Consider the following 14,156-nt stretch of genomic DNA (forward strand, 5'->3'; position numbering starts at 1 on the left):
GCCAGCGGCAAACAGGTTTTCTCCAGGCTTGAGTGAGCCCTGGAAGATGAGGCTGGCCAAAGTGCTGGCTTGCCCCCTGCCTTCCCCAGTGGGCTGATCTGCAGAGCTGCTGGGCAGCCCCACACATGACCAGCAGCTGGAAGTGCCACTGAGGCTGCCCTTTGTCAGGTCAGAGGGCTTCCTCCAGATGCACCCGCGCAACCGTCCCGCCTCTGCAGGACTTTTCCATAATGCAGGAGCCAGCTTGTTTGCTAGGTTCTCCCAGTTCAGGTCATCTCTGACAGGAAAGTGAGGTGAGTTTTTTCACTCCAAGAGGTCCAGGGCATGTCTCACTGCCTGCAGTGAGGCATTCCCATGTTTAGTGCCTCTGAGATGTGGCCCTGTGGTCCCAAAGTCTTGACTTGGGGGTCTGCTAGCCCTGGATATAGTGGCTTTGGTATCTGCTATAGACCTGTGCAGAGCCAGTTCAGGTATCTGCTCAGGATTACACTACACCACAGAAAGATATCCTGAAGTCCCCTACAATATTTTGTTCTCCCTTAGGATATGAATTTAGAAGAAAGCATTAGTAATATTTTTTCTAAAATTAGCTGAGGTGCTACTTAGTGTGAAATGATGCTGGTTGTTGAGTTTGGTTCTCTTTTTTTTCTCAAGCAATCATGAATTCACAGGCTTTTTTTGCTTATTAAGCCTGGTTTTATAAAAAAAAAAAAAGGAAATGAAAAGAAAAGCTTGTGTTTCTCTTTAGTGTGTCCTGATTAAGCTTCCCCCTCCCTGCCCCAACCTCTTCCTCCATTTCTATCTGTCCTTTAGCTGCATATTTTGCAAAATCAGTAGAGGTCCTTTAGCATCTAAAAAAAAAAAAAAAGAAAGCAGGAAGTCTGTGATTCTTTTAATCTTTCAAAAATCCAAGGCACAGAGAGTATGGAAAGGAAAATTAGATCTCTGTGAAATGCTAGTTGTTTTATAGATGGTCAAATCATTACACTTTTTTCCTTGCCTTTCAGACATTGACTATGTTACTATGTATCACTTTAATTAAATCATCAAATTGAATTACTGGATCAAATGTTTTTTTATTCCATTGTGTCCTAAGCAGGTTTGGTTAAATTAATAAAACCATATGTTTAATTTAAAAAAAAAAAAAAAAAAAGCTTTCTCTTTTGCCCATTCATAAGCTGTTATAAAAAATGTGGCTGAACAGAGCAGGCCAGTTATTACTTAATTACATCAAATGCCTTGCAGTAATTTGAACAAAGTCATACTAAGTCATGAAAATTTTGTAATATTTACTGTGAAATAGCAATATTGTAAATTCAGCCTCATTTTAGCTGGCTGTGAATGAGGTTTGACCTCAGTGAAGTCATTGGGGTCACTCAGGTGCTTAGAAGTGCTTATGACCTTCTTGGATCAGGGTGCAGGGTCAGGGAGGGTCTCTCAACTCTGAGTTTGTGAGTCTCCTGTTTACCCTTGGGAAATACCACTTCTCTTCTCTGACTGGCACGAGCTATTCCAAATGGCATCAAAGGCAGTGGCATGTGACAGCCCCCTCTCCCTCGAGTGGCTTGGGGTCCTTGTCTGCAAATCAGCCGCCCAGCCATCGTTCAGAGGGCTATTGCAATTAAGGTAGATCTCTCTGTCTCTCGGGAAGGTTACCTGCTTGAATTATTTCTAAAACAATTTGTTGCATGATTACCTTAAATATATAAATCTCTGCATGTCCTCCTGGAGGACAAGGGCTGGATAAGGGTTTTAGATCTGGGTAGTCCTTCACCCAGGCTCCTATCACTGATGGGATTTGATTAGGTGGAGCGATAAAGGCTGGCCTGGCATTTTGAAGTGTAATTCTTTGATGACAAAGGGTGTCAAAAGGGGCAGTTATGATTTATTGGTGCAGTTATCAATAAACAGTGATGTCAGTGAGAATTGATCTGACTATCTCAGTGGAAAGAGGTGAGCATGGAGAGGCATACCAAGGATCAGGAAGCTCTCTGAATAGTGATAACAGCAACTGCTTTCAGCTGTGCCCTCTTGTCCAGGTCCTGGCCACCTTCACACTGTGCTCTGCAGCATCCTGGCTCTGTGGGCTCCCTGCAGAGACCAGGAAGGAGCCAGAGGGAAGGTGTCTGCAGGCAGCAGACCATGGTCTGGCTTCTGGCTTTGTGGCATTGACAGCAGAATGCTGTTTTGATCCTTTCAACTCTGTGTAAGTAGAAACTCATAAAGGTTTTCTCAACAGTTTGAGGTACTGTAGGGCTTGTTTGCTTTGCTGGATCATCCTTCTCAGTTGAGCAGAAGGATCTACTGCAAAACCGCAGGATTGTCACCCCTCATGGCAAGAGCAAACATCAAAGATCTTTCCAAAGAGTATTTCTGCAGTTTTCATTGTCTGGTTCAGGCTAGCTACAAATGTGAGCTATAAGTGCAAAAATGCATTTCACAGATATTTTTCTATTGTACGAGTAGTATTGGTGTTTAAAGCATTTAATCATTTTTATTTAAGAACTGTAGCTGTTTCAGTAATGTAACAGCAGAGCTGCATGACCAGCCTGCAAGTCCAGGCATAGGAATAGACATTTCTCCCCTTCAGTGCTGCCAGGACTCTTTAGAAGTGAAATAATGGCCAAATATGCACGTAGTCACATACCTGCAGAGTGCAAACAAGCTCAGTGTGTTGGCTTGAAATGGAAAAGTCGCATTGGGAAAAATAATTCTGCAAACAGTGTCAGCCTGATGGGCTGGGTGACACTTTGCCTTTCCCTGGCAGAAGAGATCATTTCCTTTGCCTCGGCACATGTGTTTAGGTATCATTGCAAGTGATTTTTTCTTGGTTCAGAGTTTATATTGGGAAAAAGAATGTGAGAATCTGCCATGAATTGGGTATTTTAAACGTGATTTTTAAAGCTTGGAAAAAAAATCTCAACTCTTTATAGCTGGGAAGGGGATGATGTATTTTTCCCATAGCATGTGAGTGCCATCTAGTGTTGTGCATCCCCACCCGGACCTTTCCATGGCACCTTGAAAAGTGGTTTTTGTTTCAGCAACTGTGAGGGGGCTGTGTTCACCCCACTCCTTGAGTGGATGGGCTGGGTTTGCACCTGGGCTTGGTCTCCCCTGCAGAAGTTTTGGGGTTGGTGCTGCTGCAAGCAGAAGCTGTGTTTTTTCCACTGGTTAAGCTGTTCTGATGTTGATGACCCCACTAACTTAAGTGTGGGTGAGAAGTGACTTGTGTCCTCACACTGTAGGCAGGGTTAGGAAGGCAGGACTTTCAGAGGCTGGCTGGGGGTTCCTCCCCTGCTAGGATGAGACGGCCAAGGCCATCAAGAACCACTCTTTCCTGTGCTAGCAATACATTATTGGCAAACAGCTGAGCATCTCTGAAGGAAAATACATAGAAAGAAGAGTATTAAATAACTTCTGTCATATGTATAAATGTACTGGGTTAAGAGGAGAATACTTACTGACCCAATAGTGTTACATTTTCAGAGGTTTCAACTCTTTCCAGGGCCAGCAGAGTACACTGGGGTATTAACCCCTTACAGCAGGAGGGCATGGATGAGGGAAGCTGTGGATCAGGTCGACTGGACTTCTTAATGTTCCAGTGTAGAGCTCTTAAGTCACAAAGTTAAAATGTATGTACAATGTCAGGACTGAAAATAAGTCGAGAACTAAGCAACCTGCCTGCAGAGAATGGATTCTCTCACTCACTTTACTCAGGAGAGCAGAAAGTATCTGCAGGTGGTATTTAATCCCATGGTCTCAGTGGATTGCAGTCTAAACTGTTACTGTAGGCAAGAGCATTAAAGAAAAAAACCTGGCTCTTAGAGTGAGGCACAGTTCTTCCTGTTTGTTTTCTCTTGGTTATTTAGGAGAGTTTCATCTTTTTTCCTTCTGTGTTTCAGCTTGCAGCACTCCTCCAGTGAACATGAAAGTGCAACCTGTGAACAGGACGGCGTTACTGGTAACCTGGAACCAACCAGAAACCATCTACCACCCTCCGATCATGAACTACATGATCTCATATAGCTGGGCTAAAAATGAAGATGAAAAGGAGAAGACTTTCACCAAGGACAGTGACAAGGACCTGGTAAAAGCACAGCATCAAACCCAGACACATGGATCAAGCTATCCTTGTATTGTTATTTTCTTGGTAGAAGGAGGTAGAGGAGGAAAGCAGTTGTTGCCTTATAGACAGGCTAGTGTTTCACTCACAATGAATTGCTATTTAAATGTTCAGCATTAGTTGAACGTTGCTGAACAGGCCACCCCAAACACTGGACTGTGTATTTATAGTTTATGTGAGTGCATAAAGGACTAAATCTGCAGACACTTTTTCATATACTGTTGGTGAGAAGCAGCTGGCTCGGGAAATGTTTAGGCTCTGAATATTACAGATTTTTGCATTAAAAGTCCAATCCCCCCAAAATCTGATCCTGGGCTCAGGCTTTTTACTGTGCATAGCCCCTTGCAGTCTTTGGAGCAGTTTCTGGCAGTAAGGGCTGCCAGAGGCAGGAATGCATAGTCAGGGCTAGAAGATTATTGTGGAGTGGCCCTGTACAAGCACTGCCTACATCTGGCAGCATGAGAAAAAGAGGGAAGAGCAAGACAGCTCCAGCACAGATGGAAACACTGCTCTATCTCCTCCATTTAGGATTTCATCTCCTTGTCATTCTTGTCTAAGTGGAAGCAAGTATTGTACTGGTCCTTAACATTCTCTGCATATAAAATCAAAGTGACATATTCAGGTTTGAAAGGCCTCCATTTATTGTTAATCAAAGAAAGCCTCTAGAATAATGAAATCAGTAATTGTATATGCACATGAAAAATGCAGCAGCACAGTGTTATTCCTAATGACTGTTACCATTTTTTTTTCAAATACACAGTCCTCTGGGCCCATTCAATCAGTTATACAATAATACTTCTCTTATTCCCTCAGATGAAGATTCTTTTACTTCATTTCCATTTATATTTTCAATTTCCCCACTAGACATTGTTATCTGGGTCACATTAGGGAACGATCTGCCTCACAAAATCAGAAAGGAACCTACTGAAAGACACCCAAGGTTATGATGTATTGTAACCTCTCTCTTGCCGTAATTTCACACTCTTAAGGGAGATTTTTTTTTAATCAGGTATAAGGAGGAAAGCCTTAATCAGCAAAAATGAGGTTTGCACCATGAAAGCATCCTGTTTTATATAAAAGAAATAATTAAAAGTGCAGGGGATGTGATGGAGTGATAGCTTGGAAATAAATTACAGTGAGACCCTGTGGTGTTCAACAGAGCTTGGAGGTTAAGAAAGCAATGACAGCTTAGTCTGTTTTAGGGGCAAGAGAAGAAGGAAACCGTTTTTCAGAGGGAAGTGCAATTTGTTTTCAGTGCTCTGGCAGATACAGTTGGGCTGTCCCATCTTGAATCGGAGCTAGGCAGTGTTTAGCTAAGGACATCATGGGTATTTGAAGTGACCCACACAGCTACTGCTGTGAACTGATGTGACTGTGAACCAAGGCAATACAAAAGAGTTTCTGGAAAGCATCAGAGCAGTCTCTCAGGTCTAGGAGTAAGCAGGGATATCCCAGCCCAGGGTGCTGAGCCATCACGTTGTACAGTACACCAGCATCAAATTGCCATAGCCAGTTTGTTGCAAAATAAAGTCAGTTTGAACATGCAGTGACTTTTCTGGGCTTATCTCACATTTGGGACATGGATCTCCACCTATAAAAATCTTATTTAATTCCTGTAAGGTTGAATGATTTGAACTTTAAGTTTTTCTGAGGAAAGCAGAGACTTTCAGGTATGAAGACTGTCATGAGAATAGATGTGGGACATGTTCATTTCTTTCTCTTGGGCAGAGTCTGGGTGCATCCCTTTGGCCTTCAGCCTTGCCCTCTCCCAGGGGACCAGTGAATATTTCTGTTTAGAAATATAGTTTGTCTTACGTGGCATAAATGTCCTGTGTTAGCACAATGCTTTATATATTTCAAACTGATCGTGGACAGTACTGTGGGGGTAAAAAACTGAATAATATCTATTTTTTTTAAACAGAAGGCCATCATTAGCCATGTCTCACCTGACATCCTTTATCTGTTCAGAGTTCAAGCAGTTTGCCGAAATGAAATGCGTAGTGACTTTAGCCAGACTATGCTCTTTCAAGGTAACAAAACCACATACCTATTTTTATATTAAACAATTATTTGTTTCATATTTTCTTTTCACAGTGCAATATGGTGTGAAATGATTTCAGAAGATGTTTGAGTGCATGTAGACAATGCTAATTTCAGATTAGTGGCCAGTGACTTAATCTGAATTGCATTTCTGGTGATGAGGGTTTGTCTACACCTCTCTGCTGGCAGGGTTTGTCAGGTTTTAGGAGAATTCAGGGCTTTTCTTGGTACTAGTTTTCTCAGACAGATTCATCAGAGACTGCTTATACATCAGAGGCACAGCTATAGCAGAATGTGAGTCTGATCGGTGTCTGTTTTATGTAAAGAGGAAAGGAGATCAGTCCTACCTTGACAACCACACGTGGAGACACTCAGGTTTTACCATGCATACAACCTCAGTGATTTCCAAAACATACATATTTAAAGGAAATCAAAAGTATTAGATGCTAAGCTGTCCTTTGTCATGAATTTCCTTTCAAGTTTATTGGAGAAATCTGGTAGTGCTGAGATTTGGTAGAAGAACTTGAAGTTTTTAGAGCTTTTTTAAGTGCTGAAGTTTTGCTCCTTCCTGGGAATTTATTACTACGTTTTTTACTAAGTAGAGCAAAATTTACCTCTGCTGAGAGCATTCCCTCCCACTCCAGCTTACAGATACATAAATCCTGTAATGGGCAACAGAAGAATAAAACAAGCGGAGTTAAACATTTAAATCTTTAAGATGAAGAAAGGAGCTGTCACTTGGATCTGATGCTGTATAGGGAACAAAATAATAGCAACGTTTTTCTGTGTCGTTTTTGGAAAATTGGGGGTGGGGTGAGTTAATCCTTCTCTGTTAGCACATAGCATCTGAAGGATATGAAGCTGTGGACACAGTTTGCTTCTGTGGTGGTCCTGCCACAGTGTTATCAGCATTGCAGGGACAGCAGGGGTCAGACAAGAAGTGTCCTATCCAACCCACATCTCATATGTAGCTCTGTTCTTAGTACCTCAGCACGGTGTTTTGGACTTGACTGTAAGTGCCAGGCAGAAGTCAGAAACTGGTATGTTGCTGATTATGACCTCTTTCAGCAGATGACAGAATGGAAAAATTCTTTGAAATTTGACCATGATACCTGTTTAATCACAGTTAGGAGTAAGTCATTACTGACAGCTTTGTTGGATATTCTTGGGGCACTCCAGCCCAGTGTTCAAAGCGGTGGAAGTGATTCACACATCTGCAATGGGAGTAGATGATGTGATTCCTTCCAAGTGTCCCCAAAAAGGATCTGCTGTTCTAATCTCTGGCTGTACCCAAGATCTAGAAAATTAATCCACTTGAGCTTTCAAAACATTATTCAGAGCTTGATCATGGTTGTAGTTGAGATATATAGCAATAAATAATAAGGACAGAAGAAACTATTATCATCAGCTACTCTTGCTTCCTGTGTAAGTCAGGGTGTTTCATCCAGTTTGAGATTGAAGGACAGAGTGTGTTTTCTGACAGTGCACTTAAACTGGCACTGCTGGGCCTGAGTTAAAGTCAAGCAAGTCTGTCTTTAGGCACATGTACAAAGTAAGGTGAGTAATGCCAAACGAGCTGAGTTTCTTTTGCTCCAAACTGAAAGCTGCATCCATATTTTGCAGCAGCGTGTTGAGCAATTGCTCAGCAGTTGTATCACTGCCTCCCTTCCCAACCTGCTGACACGCTGCTCTTCTTCCTCCCTCAGCTAACACCACTCGAATTTTCGAGGGGACCAGAATTGTGAAGACAGGAGTGGTAAGTCGTGGATTTGGGGAGCTGGGATTTGGGGACGTTCCCACCAGGTGGCAGCACGGTGTTGGAAATCTGCGGCAGGACTCAGCTTTCCTGGGGAGGGGGGTGTTCAGACCCACCAGAGAAGGATTTATAGCATACAATATATTTCCAATATGAAATATTGCAAGGGGTTTGGTTTTCTAGCTTCATGCTCTGAGAGGCTTCGACTACTGAAAAATCAAGTGTTAAAAAAATCTTCCCAAATCTATATTCAACCCATTTAGAGGGGATTTGTGATCTTAATGATAACTGTGGAAATAAATTTAATTTTTTTTATTAACTGTATGACCAGAAGGATATACACCAGGAATAAGGCCTCATACACAACATCTTTACTCTTCCAGTGCTCTAAGGATACCTGTTATTGTGTGAATAAAGCCTCAACAGTCTCTTTATTTGAATTTTAATTCACAAGTCACTGGAGGCAACTTTTGTGTTCCAGAATCAAAAATCTTGATTTACATTTACAGTAAAACTGGAATACACTGTTTCAGTTTTGAAAGCATCTTATTAGTTTATTTAACATAAGCTATCCACAACCTAAATTTCTTGGCATTCAGTGTACTGAATTGTTCAGCCAAATTTATGGACCGGATTCATACTGTTGAATTTACTCTAAGTACATTGCTTCTGTTTTTATTCTGTTCCAGTTTGATATGCTCCCTAGTAAGCAAATAACACATACAAAACTTGCATTTGAATGATTAATGTTTGTTTAATGATGTATAGGGGTATTCTAGACATATAAAATCTGCTGTCAAATTTTAATACTCAGTCCAGCTTTGAGACTGTTCATGCCAGTGAAAAGCAAATCTCACAGTGCCGGAGGGATTCACATTGATAAGTATCTGAAAGTTTAGATGCTTATTTAAAGTTCTGGCTTGAAATCTCTAAAGCACGGCTTTTCATCTGAGATCTCAGGTTCTCTGTGATTGCAGCTGGTCAAAAATAACGTGAGAAAGCAGCCTTTCTTGGTTTGCTGCAGCATTTCAATTACATGGCCTGACTGAACCTGGGAATTGCAGAGAGATGCAGAAATACTGTGAAGTTATACATTTCAGCTTCAAAAAGAAACATTTTACTTTTTTAAAAAATGTTCAGTAGCTCCTATTTAACCCTTGTTTGTACTCATCTGATGTGTACCTTTCCAGCTACTAGTCCTCCCAGTCATGAATTGTGTAATGTGAGACATTTTTCAGTAAATCAGAGAAGGTGGTCAGGTTGTCCAGGCAGAACTGCTGGCTCAGCTCTTCCACAGAATTATTCCTTGTGTTTAGTCAATTCACTTCAGTGTCTTTTTCCACATGTGATTCAGGAAGGGGAATGACTAGGTCCTTATGTATAGACCAAGGTTTAGTTCTTTGTGTATATACCAAGGGGTTTTGTTTCCAGCTGAGCACACATGTGTGCACAGAGACCTGCATGCAAGCGTGTGTGCAGTGGGTTGACATTAGAATAACAGTGGCAGGGTACAGAGGATGCAAAGTCCATAGCTCATTCCCTGCTTCCTCTCAGCTCCCTAGGGGAAGTGGGCAGTGTCAGGCCTGGCTTTGGGTTGCTGGTGGTGGCCAGGGAGAGTCCTGTGGTTGTAGAAAACTGAGTCTATACATAAGTGTCGCAGCCTGGTGGTCCTGGCAGAGGTAGTGGTGGCTTGCTGAAGGGCTCCGGATGCTCTCCAAGTGCTTCATGACTGCCCAGGTGGTCTTTTCTAATGATGCCTCACTGCAGCACCAGTCCTTAGGGGAATAATGCTGATGGGTAAATTAATGAAATAAAAATAGTACCATTGGAGGGCCTCACAATGTGTGTGGGAAGAGCCAGAGTTCCTTGTCAGAACAGACCCACCAGCCATGGATGCTCACGTTGGCAGCACAGCCATTATTTTGAGACAGCCCTTATGTAATACTGTATTTTTAAACTTCGGTATTCTGAGGATTAAAGCACTGTGAGTAATGCAGCTAAACTCATTAAACTCCTTTACATTCTCCTCACCCCAAGAGGAAACGTTACTCACAAGTCAATGGTGACGTGGGTGGAGAAGGTCCTGATGTAAAATAAAGATAAGGATAAAGAGGGTTTTGATGATGGCGTGGTGAATTCAGGGAGGTTTCTTCCCTTTGTGGTTTGCTGGTAGCTCTGTGGCTTATTCTGTCCTGGCTCAGCCCTGCATCCCGCTGGTGGGAGTCTTTGGCTTTAAGAGAAGAGCAACCAGAATGGCACATGTGTTGAAAGGGAGGGAAATGCAAAAGAAAAATGACCCCAGGTAGGATGTTGGGCCCCTGCTGATGCTCTCTGCTGTGTTTTCTTCCCCTCTGCTGCTGGTAACCTCCTCAAGCCCACGGCATCTCCTGCCTCCTCAGCTGACATGGCTCCCATCAGCTCTGGCTCCTCCACCTGGACCTCCTCGGGGCTCCCCTTCTCCTTCGTGTCCATGGCCACAGGGATGGGGCCTTCCTCCAGTGGCAGCCAGGCCACCGTGGCCTCAGTGGTGACCAGCACCTTGCTGGCAGGGCTGGGTTTCAGCGGTGGTGGCATCTCCTCCTTCCCCAGCAGCGTCTGGCCCACCCGGCTGCCCACAGCAGCCGCCCCCAGCAAACAGGCGGGACGGCCCGTGGTGGCCACCACCGAGGCCGCCGCCGCCTCCCCAGGGCCGGAGCGGGACTCGGCACTGACCAAGGATGGCGAGGGAGCTGAGGAGGGGGAGAAGGATGAAAAGAGTGAAAGTGAGGATGGGGAGCGGGAGCACGAGGAAGAGGAAGAAAAGGATGCTGAAAAGAAGGAGAGAGACAGGGCGACGGCAGCCGCTGAGGCGCGCAATAGCACAGAGCCCAGCGTGGCTGTGGCTTCCCCCAACCGGACTGCTGAGGAAGAAGGAAATAAAACCATATCGGGTGAAGAGCCAAACCAAAACATTGCCCCTGCGGCTGGAGGTCCCGAGGAGGAGAGCTTGGATGAAGCCAACACTCAGCCCCAGCCGCTCCCTTCCACCCAAGTGCCACCAGCGTTCACCGATGAACTGTACCCGGGCAAGATCCCAAGAAGACCAGAGACTACAAGAAAACCTCCTCCAAAGGAGGACAGGTTTCCAGAGGAATACCCCTCAGATAACAAATTCATCACCATTAATCCAGGTGAGTGACCTCCAGGGAAAACTGGTTTTACCAACATAAGAGTGTTGGAAAATGACACAATCCAAATTCCCCTACTGACTTCCAGGAGATACAACATTTCTGTGGTGCCTGACTTCATCCAGTGGGCAGGTTGTCACAGGACTCAATCCTCAAATTGTTACTGGTGGGGAGCAGAGGGGGAAGGAACATCCTTTGCTTTTATTAGGACAGATTCATGGTCCTTGTAACTTACCACAAGAGAAAATTTGCAAAAAATGTTAACTCCCAACATGCTGCATCAAGAATTTTGTTTAAAAGAAAAAGGGAGAGGAATGCAGTGAACCATAGCTGTGAAATTAATTTGGAAGATTGGCTGCTGTGCCTAACTGGTGTTTCGTGGGAAGTTTGCTATATATGCTGCAAGCTAATTTATTTTATCTGCAGGATTCTCCCCGACTGGGTTTTGAGATATTCTCCCAAATATGGGAACATTGCTGCTTTATTTCTCATCACAAAACTTACATTCTCTGATCTTCCAAAACAAGGCACCTTCTGCACTGGAGTTACCTTCTTTTTTTTTCCTGTGGGAAGGACAAATCTTAGCCAGGCTGAGTTCACATATTTTCTGTTTGTCCTGATGAGAATTACCAGTGCTCCTGTACTCACCAGCTCTGGGTGTATGTACCAACTCCACAGTATATACACAGCAAATACAACCTTTTGGAAGCCTGCCTGGGTGATCTGCATGTGCACCAAGCCCAGTGTGGTCCGGGTTTGCTGCACAGGCCTATGCAAACAGGTATCTCATGGTGCTACCAATGTGTGGAATGTCCACACATGTTTCCGCTCAGGGAGTTCCAGGCACTGGTGAGGAAAACTGCAAGGAGCAAATGGAGTACATATGTGTGGATTTATTTGCAGAGTAAGTACTGGGATTGAGATACGGAGACGAGTTTATATGAGTGATTATGTGTATTACCACAGCATTTATAAGATAGTGCACTTTTTTTGTTTGGAGTGGGTTTTTTTACTGTTATTGTTTATTTTGGTAATCTCAAAGTGTTTTGTAATTTTCTTTTTCCATCAAAGCTGCTCTAGAGTACTGTGAAAAAACCTTGCATATTTATTTTTCCCTACACTGATAAACACAAGAATGCAGACATTGTGCACTCAGTTATAGCTCGGAACCAATTTAAAAAACAAAGCTAAATCCAATCTTTAATAACATTTGTTACAGGAGTGCGGACCTGACTCTAACGCTGTGAATCATAACTGTTCTGCAAGAGATCAGATTAACAATGCAAGACAAGAAACCTACACCCAAATTGTGCTGATATTTTTAAAATACAATGCTGTTTTTCTTACTCCTCAGCTGGAAATCTTCAAAGTCCAGTGCTCCCACTGAACATGGTCTGAGATGCCTGTCAGGAAACTTTCAACCTGCCACTTGCCCTAATCACCTTTCTGTCAGGAAGAAGGGAACTTTGCCATGTTAGGAGTAAGCATTCAGCACCAGTTAGGTTCAAAGCCCAGCAATTCAATCTGCCTGGGTAAACCTGCTTCTGAAATAGTTCTTCCTGTCTTTGGCTTCCTTATTTCTCATGTACCAGTTTCTTGTATGGCCCAAGTACAATGTCTCTTATATAAGACCTACAAAGGGCCTCGTGGCTTGTTCTCAGCCTAAAAAATTGGAAAAAAAAGATTAGTAGTTAGCCTTAATTCTTAGCTTGTGACAAAGAGATTGTTAACAATTCCATAGTGAAGTTAAGATAAAAATATTAAAATAAATGGGATGGGAAATATTTTTAATATTGCTAAGAAATAGTTACTAGTTATTGTGAATTGTATCCCCTTAGTCTGTCTCTTTTTAGCACGCAGAGAACCATTATTGAAAGTGGTTCAGTACAGCTTTGCCTGCTACTAGACAGCCTCTTTTAGAGCTCTGCTCACTTCCAGGCTTGATGGCTTGAAGTCACTGTGCCTGAAGACTACAACAAAGACAATCAGTTTTGAAAGTACCCTGCAAATTAGGTTTTCTGTACCTATATATGGAGGGAGGATAACTTGCTGTGATTACTGCATCTTAAAAAAGTGGCTTCCATATGTAGGAAACTATATCTGAAATTATCAGCACATGTTAGATGGAGAAAAGATAAGTGAGAGTTGCCTGTTTCCTCCAAATTAACATTAGTTAAATCATAGTTAAACCTCTGGCGACCTACCTGAGATGAGGAGAAGGAGCTGCACCGTTTTTTCAGCTCCCAGACAAGCCTGTCCCAGATCCCTCAGTGTCCTGAAGAGGATACTCAACAGCAAAAGGGCTGGGAATGACTATTCAGAGAAGAAGAAGGGCCCATTTGTGCCAGTTTCTTGTAGTAGCGGCTCATTCCCTGTCCATGACCTCCAGGTGGAAAAATTTAGGTTGATCACAAACCTGGCGAGTCCCTGTCCAGACATTGGGAAAGGCTAATTTTTAGTGAGAACATTTCGAGGTGTTACTGGGTTTGGAATGGAGCCTTTCAGTCTGAATCTCTTTGTACCTTCAAAGTCTCTTCAGGCAAGTCCTTCTTTTCTTTTTATCTTGAGCCACCAGGCTTTGATAGGTGAGGTCTAACTAGCCTGGAATTTGCCCAAATATTTTACTAGATGTGTCCAAATACGGCCTGCCTGGCCTGTTGGGAGTGCTGCCCCTGTGAGAAGACACTTGGCAATGCAGGAGAAGGAGCTTTCAGGCTAATCTAGGTTGCCAAAGACACAGGCTGGTGAATTAGACTAGCACAAAGCCTAAGACTAGCTGATTCAGCTTAACTGTTTTTCACAGTAGTATGGAAATTTTCAATTCATACAGACAGACCTGACCTAGCTCCTGTCAGTTGAGTTCAGTGAAACTGCAGCTATAGCAAGACCTCATCTATGAGAAATGGCCTTAAAGATTTTCCATAACAAGGTAAACCTAAAATCAAGACAAGTGAAGCCAAGAGGGCATTGCCAGAAGTGTCTGAAAGGATTTCTGAGCATCAGGACAGTTAAGAGTGTCAAGACCACTTCCAAAGTGAGCAGAAAGCACCCCTGCAGTTTACTGTGTCTC

General features: G+C 43.2%; 1 protein-coding gene across 1 annotated transcript in view; it reads left to right on the top strand.

Annotated features, from left to right (window-relative positions):
* PTPRG (protein tyrosine phosphatase, receptor type G) overlaps positions 1-14,156 on the top strand; it is a 386,788-nt gene that overhangs the window by 300,041 nt on the left and 72,591 nt on the right. The window contains exons 11-14 of the mRNA XM_027640323.1: positions 3,903-4,087; positions 6,045-6,153; positions 7,870-7,919; positions 10,294-11,089. Of these exons, the coding sequence (XP_027496124.1) occupies positions 3,903-4,087; positions 6,045-6,153; positions 7,870-7,919; positions 10,294-11,089 (1,140 nt within the window). The remainder of the gene's footprint in view (positions 1-3,902; positions 4,088-6,044; positions 6,154-7,869; positions 7,920-10,293; positions 11,090-14,156) is intronic.

The sequence above is a fragment of the Corapipo altera genome, unplaced genomic scaffold, assembly GCF_003945725.1.
Source record: "Corapipo altera isolate COAL_440 unplaced genomic scaffold, ASM394572v1 55, whole genome shotgun sequence".
Classification (NCBI taxonomy): Eukaryota; Metazoa; Chordata; class Aves; order Passeriformes; family Pipridae; genus Corapipo; species Corapipo altera.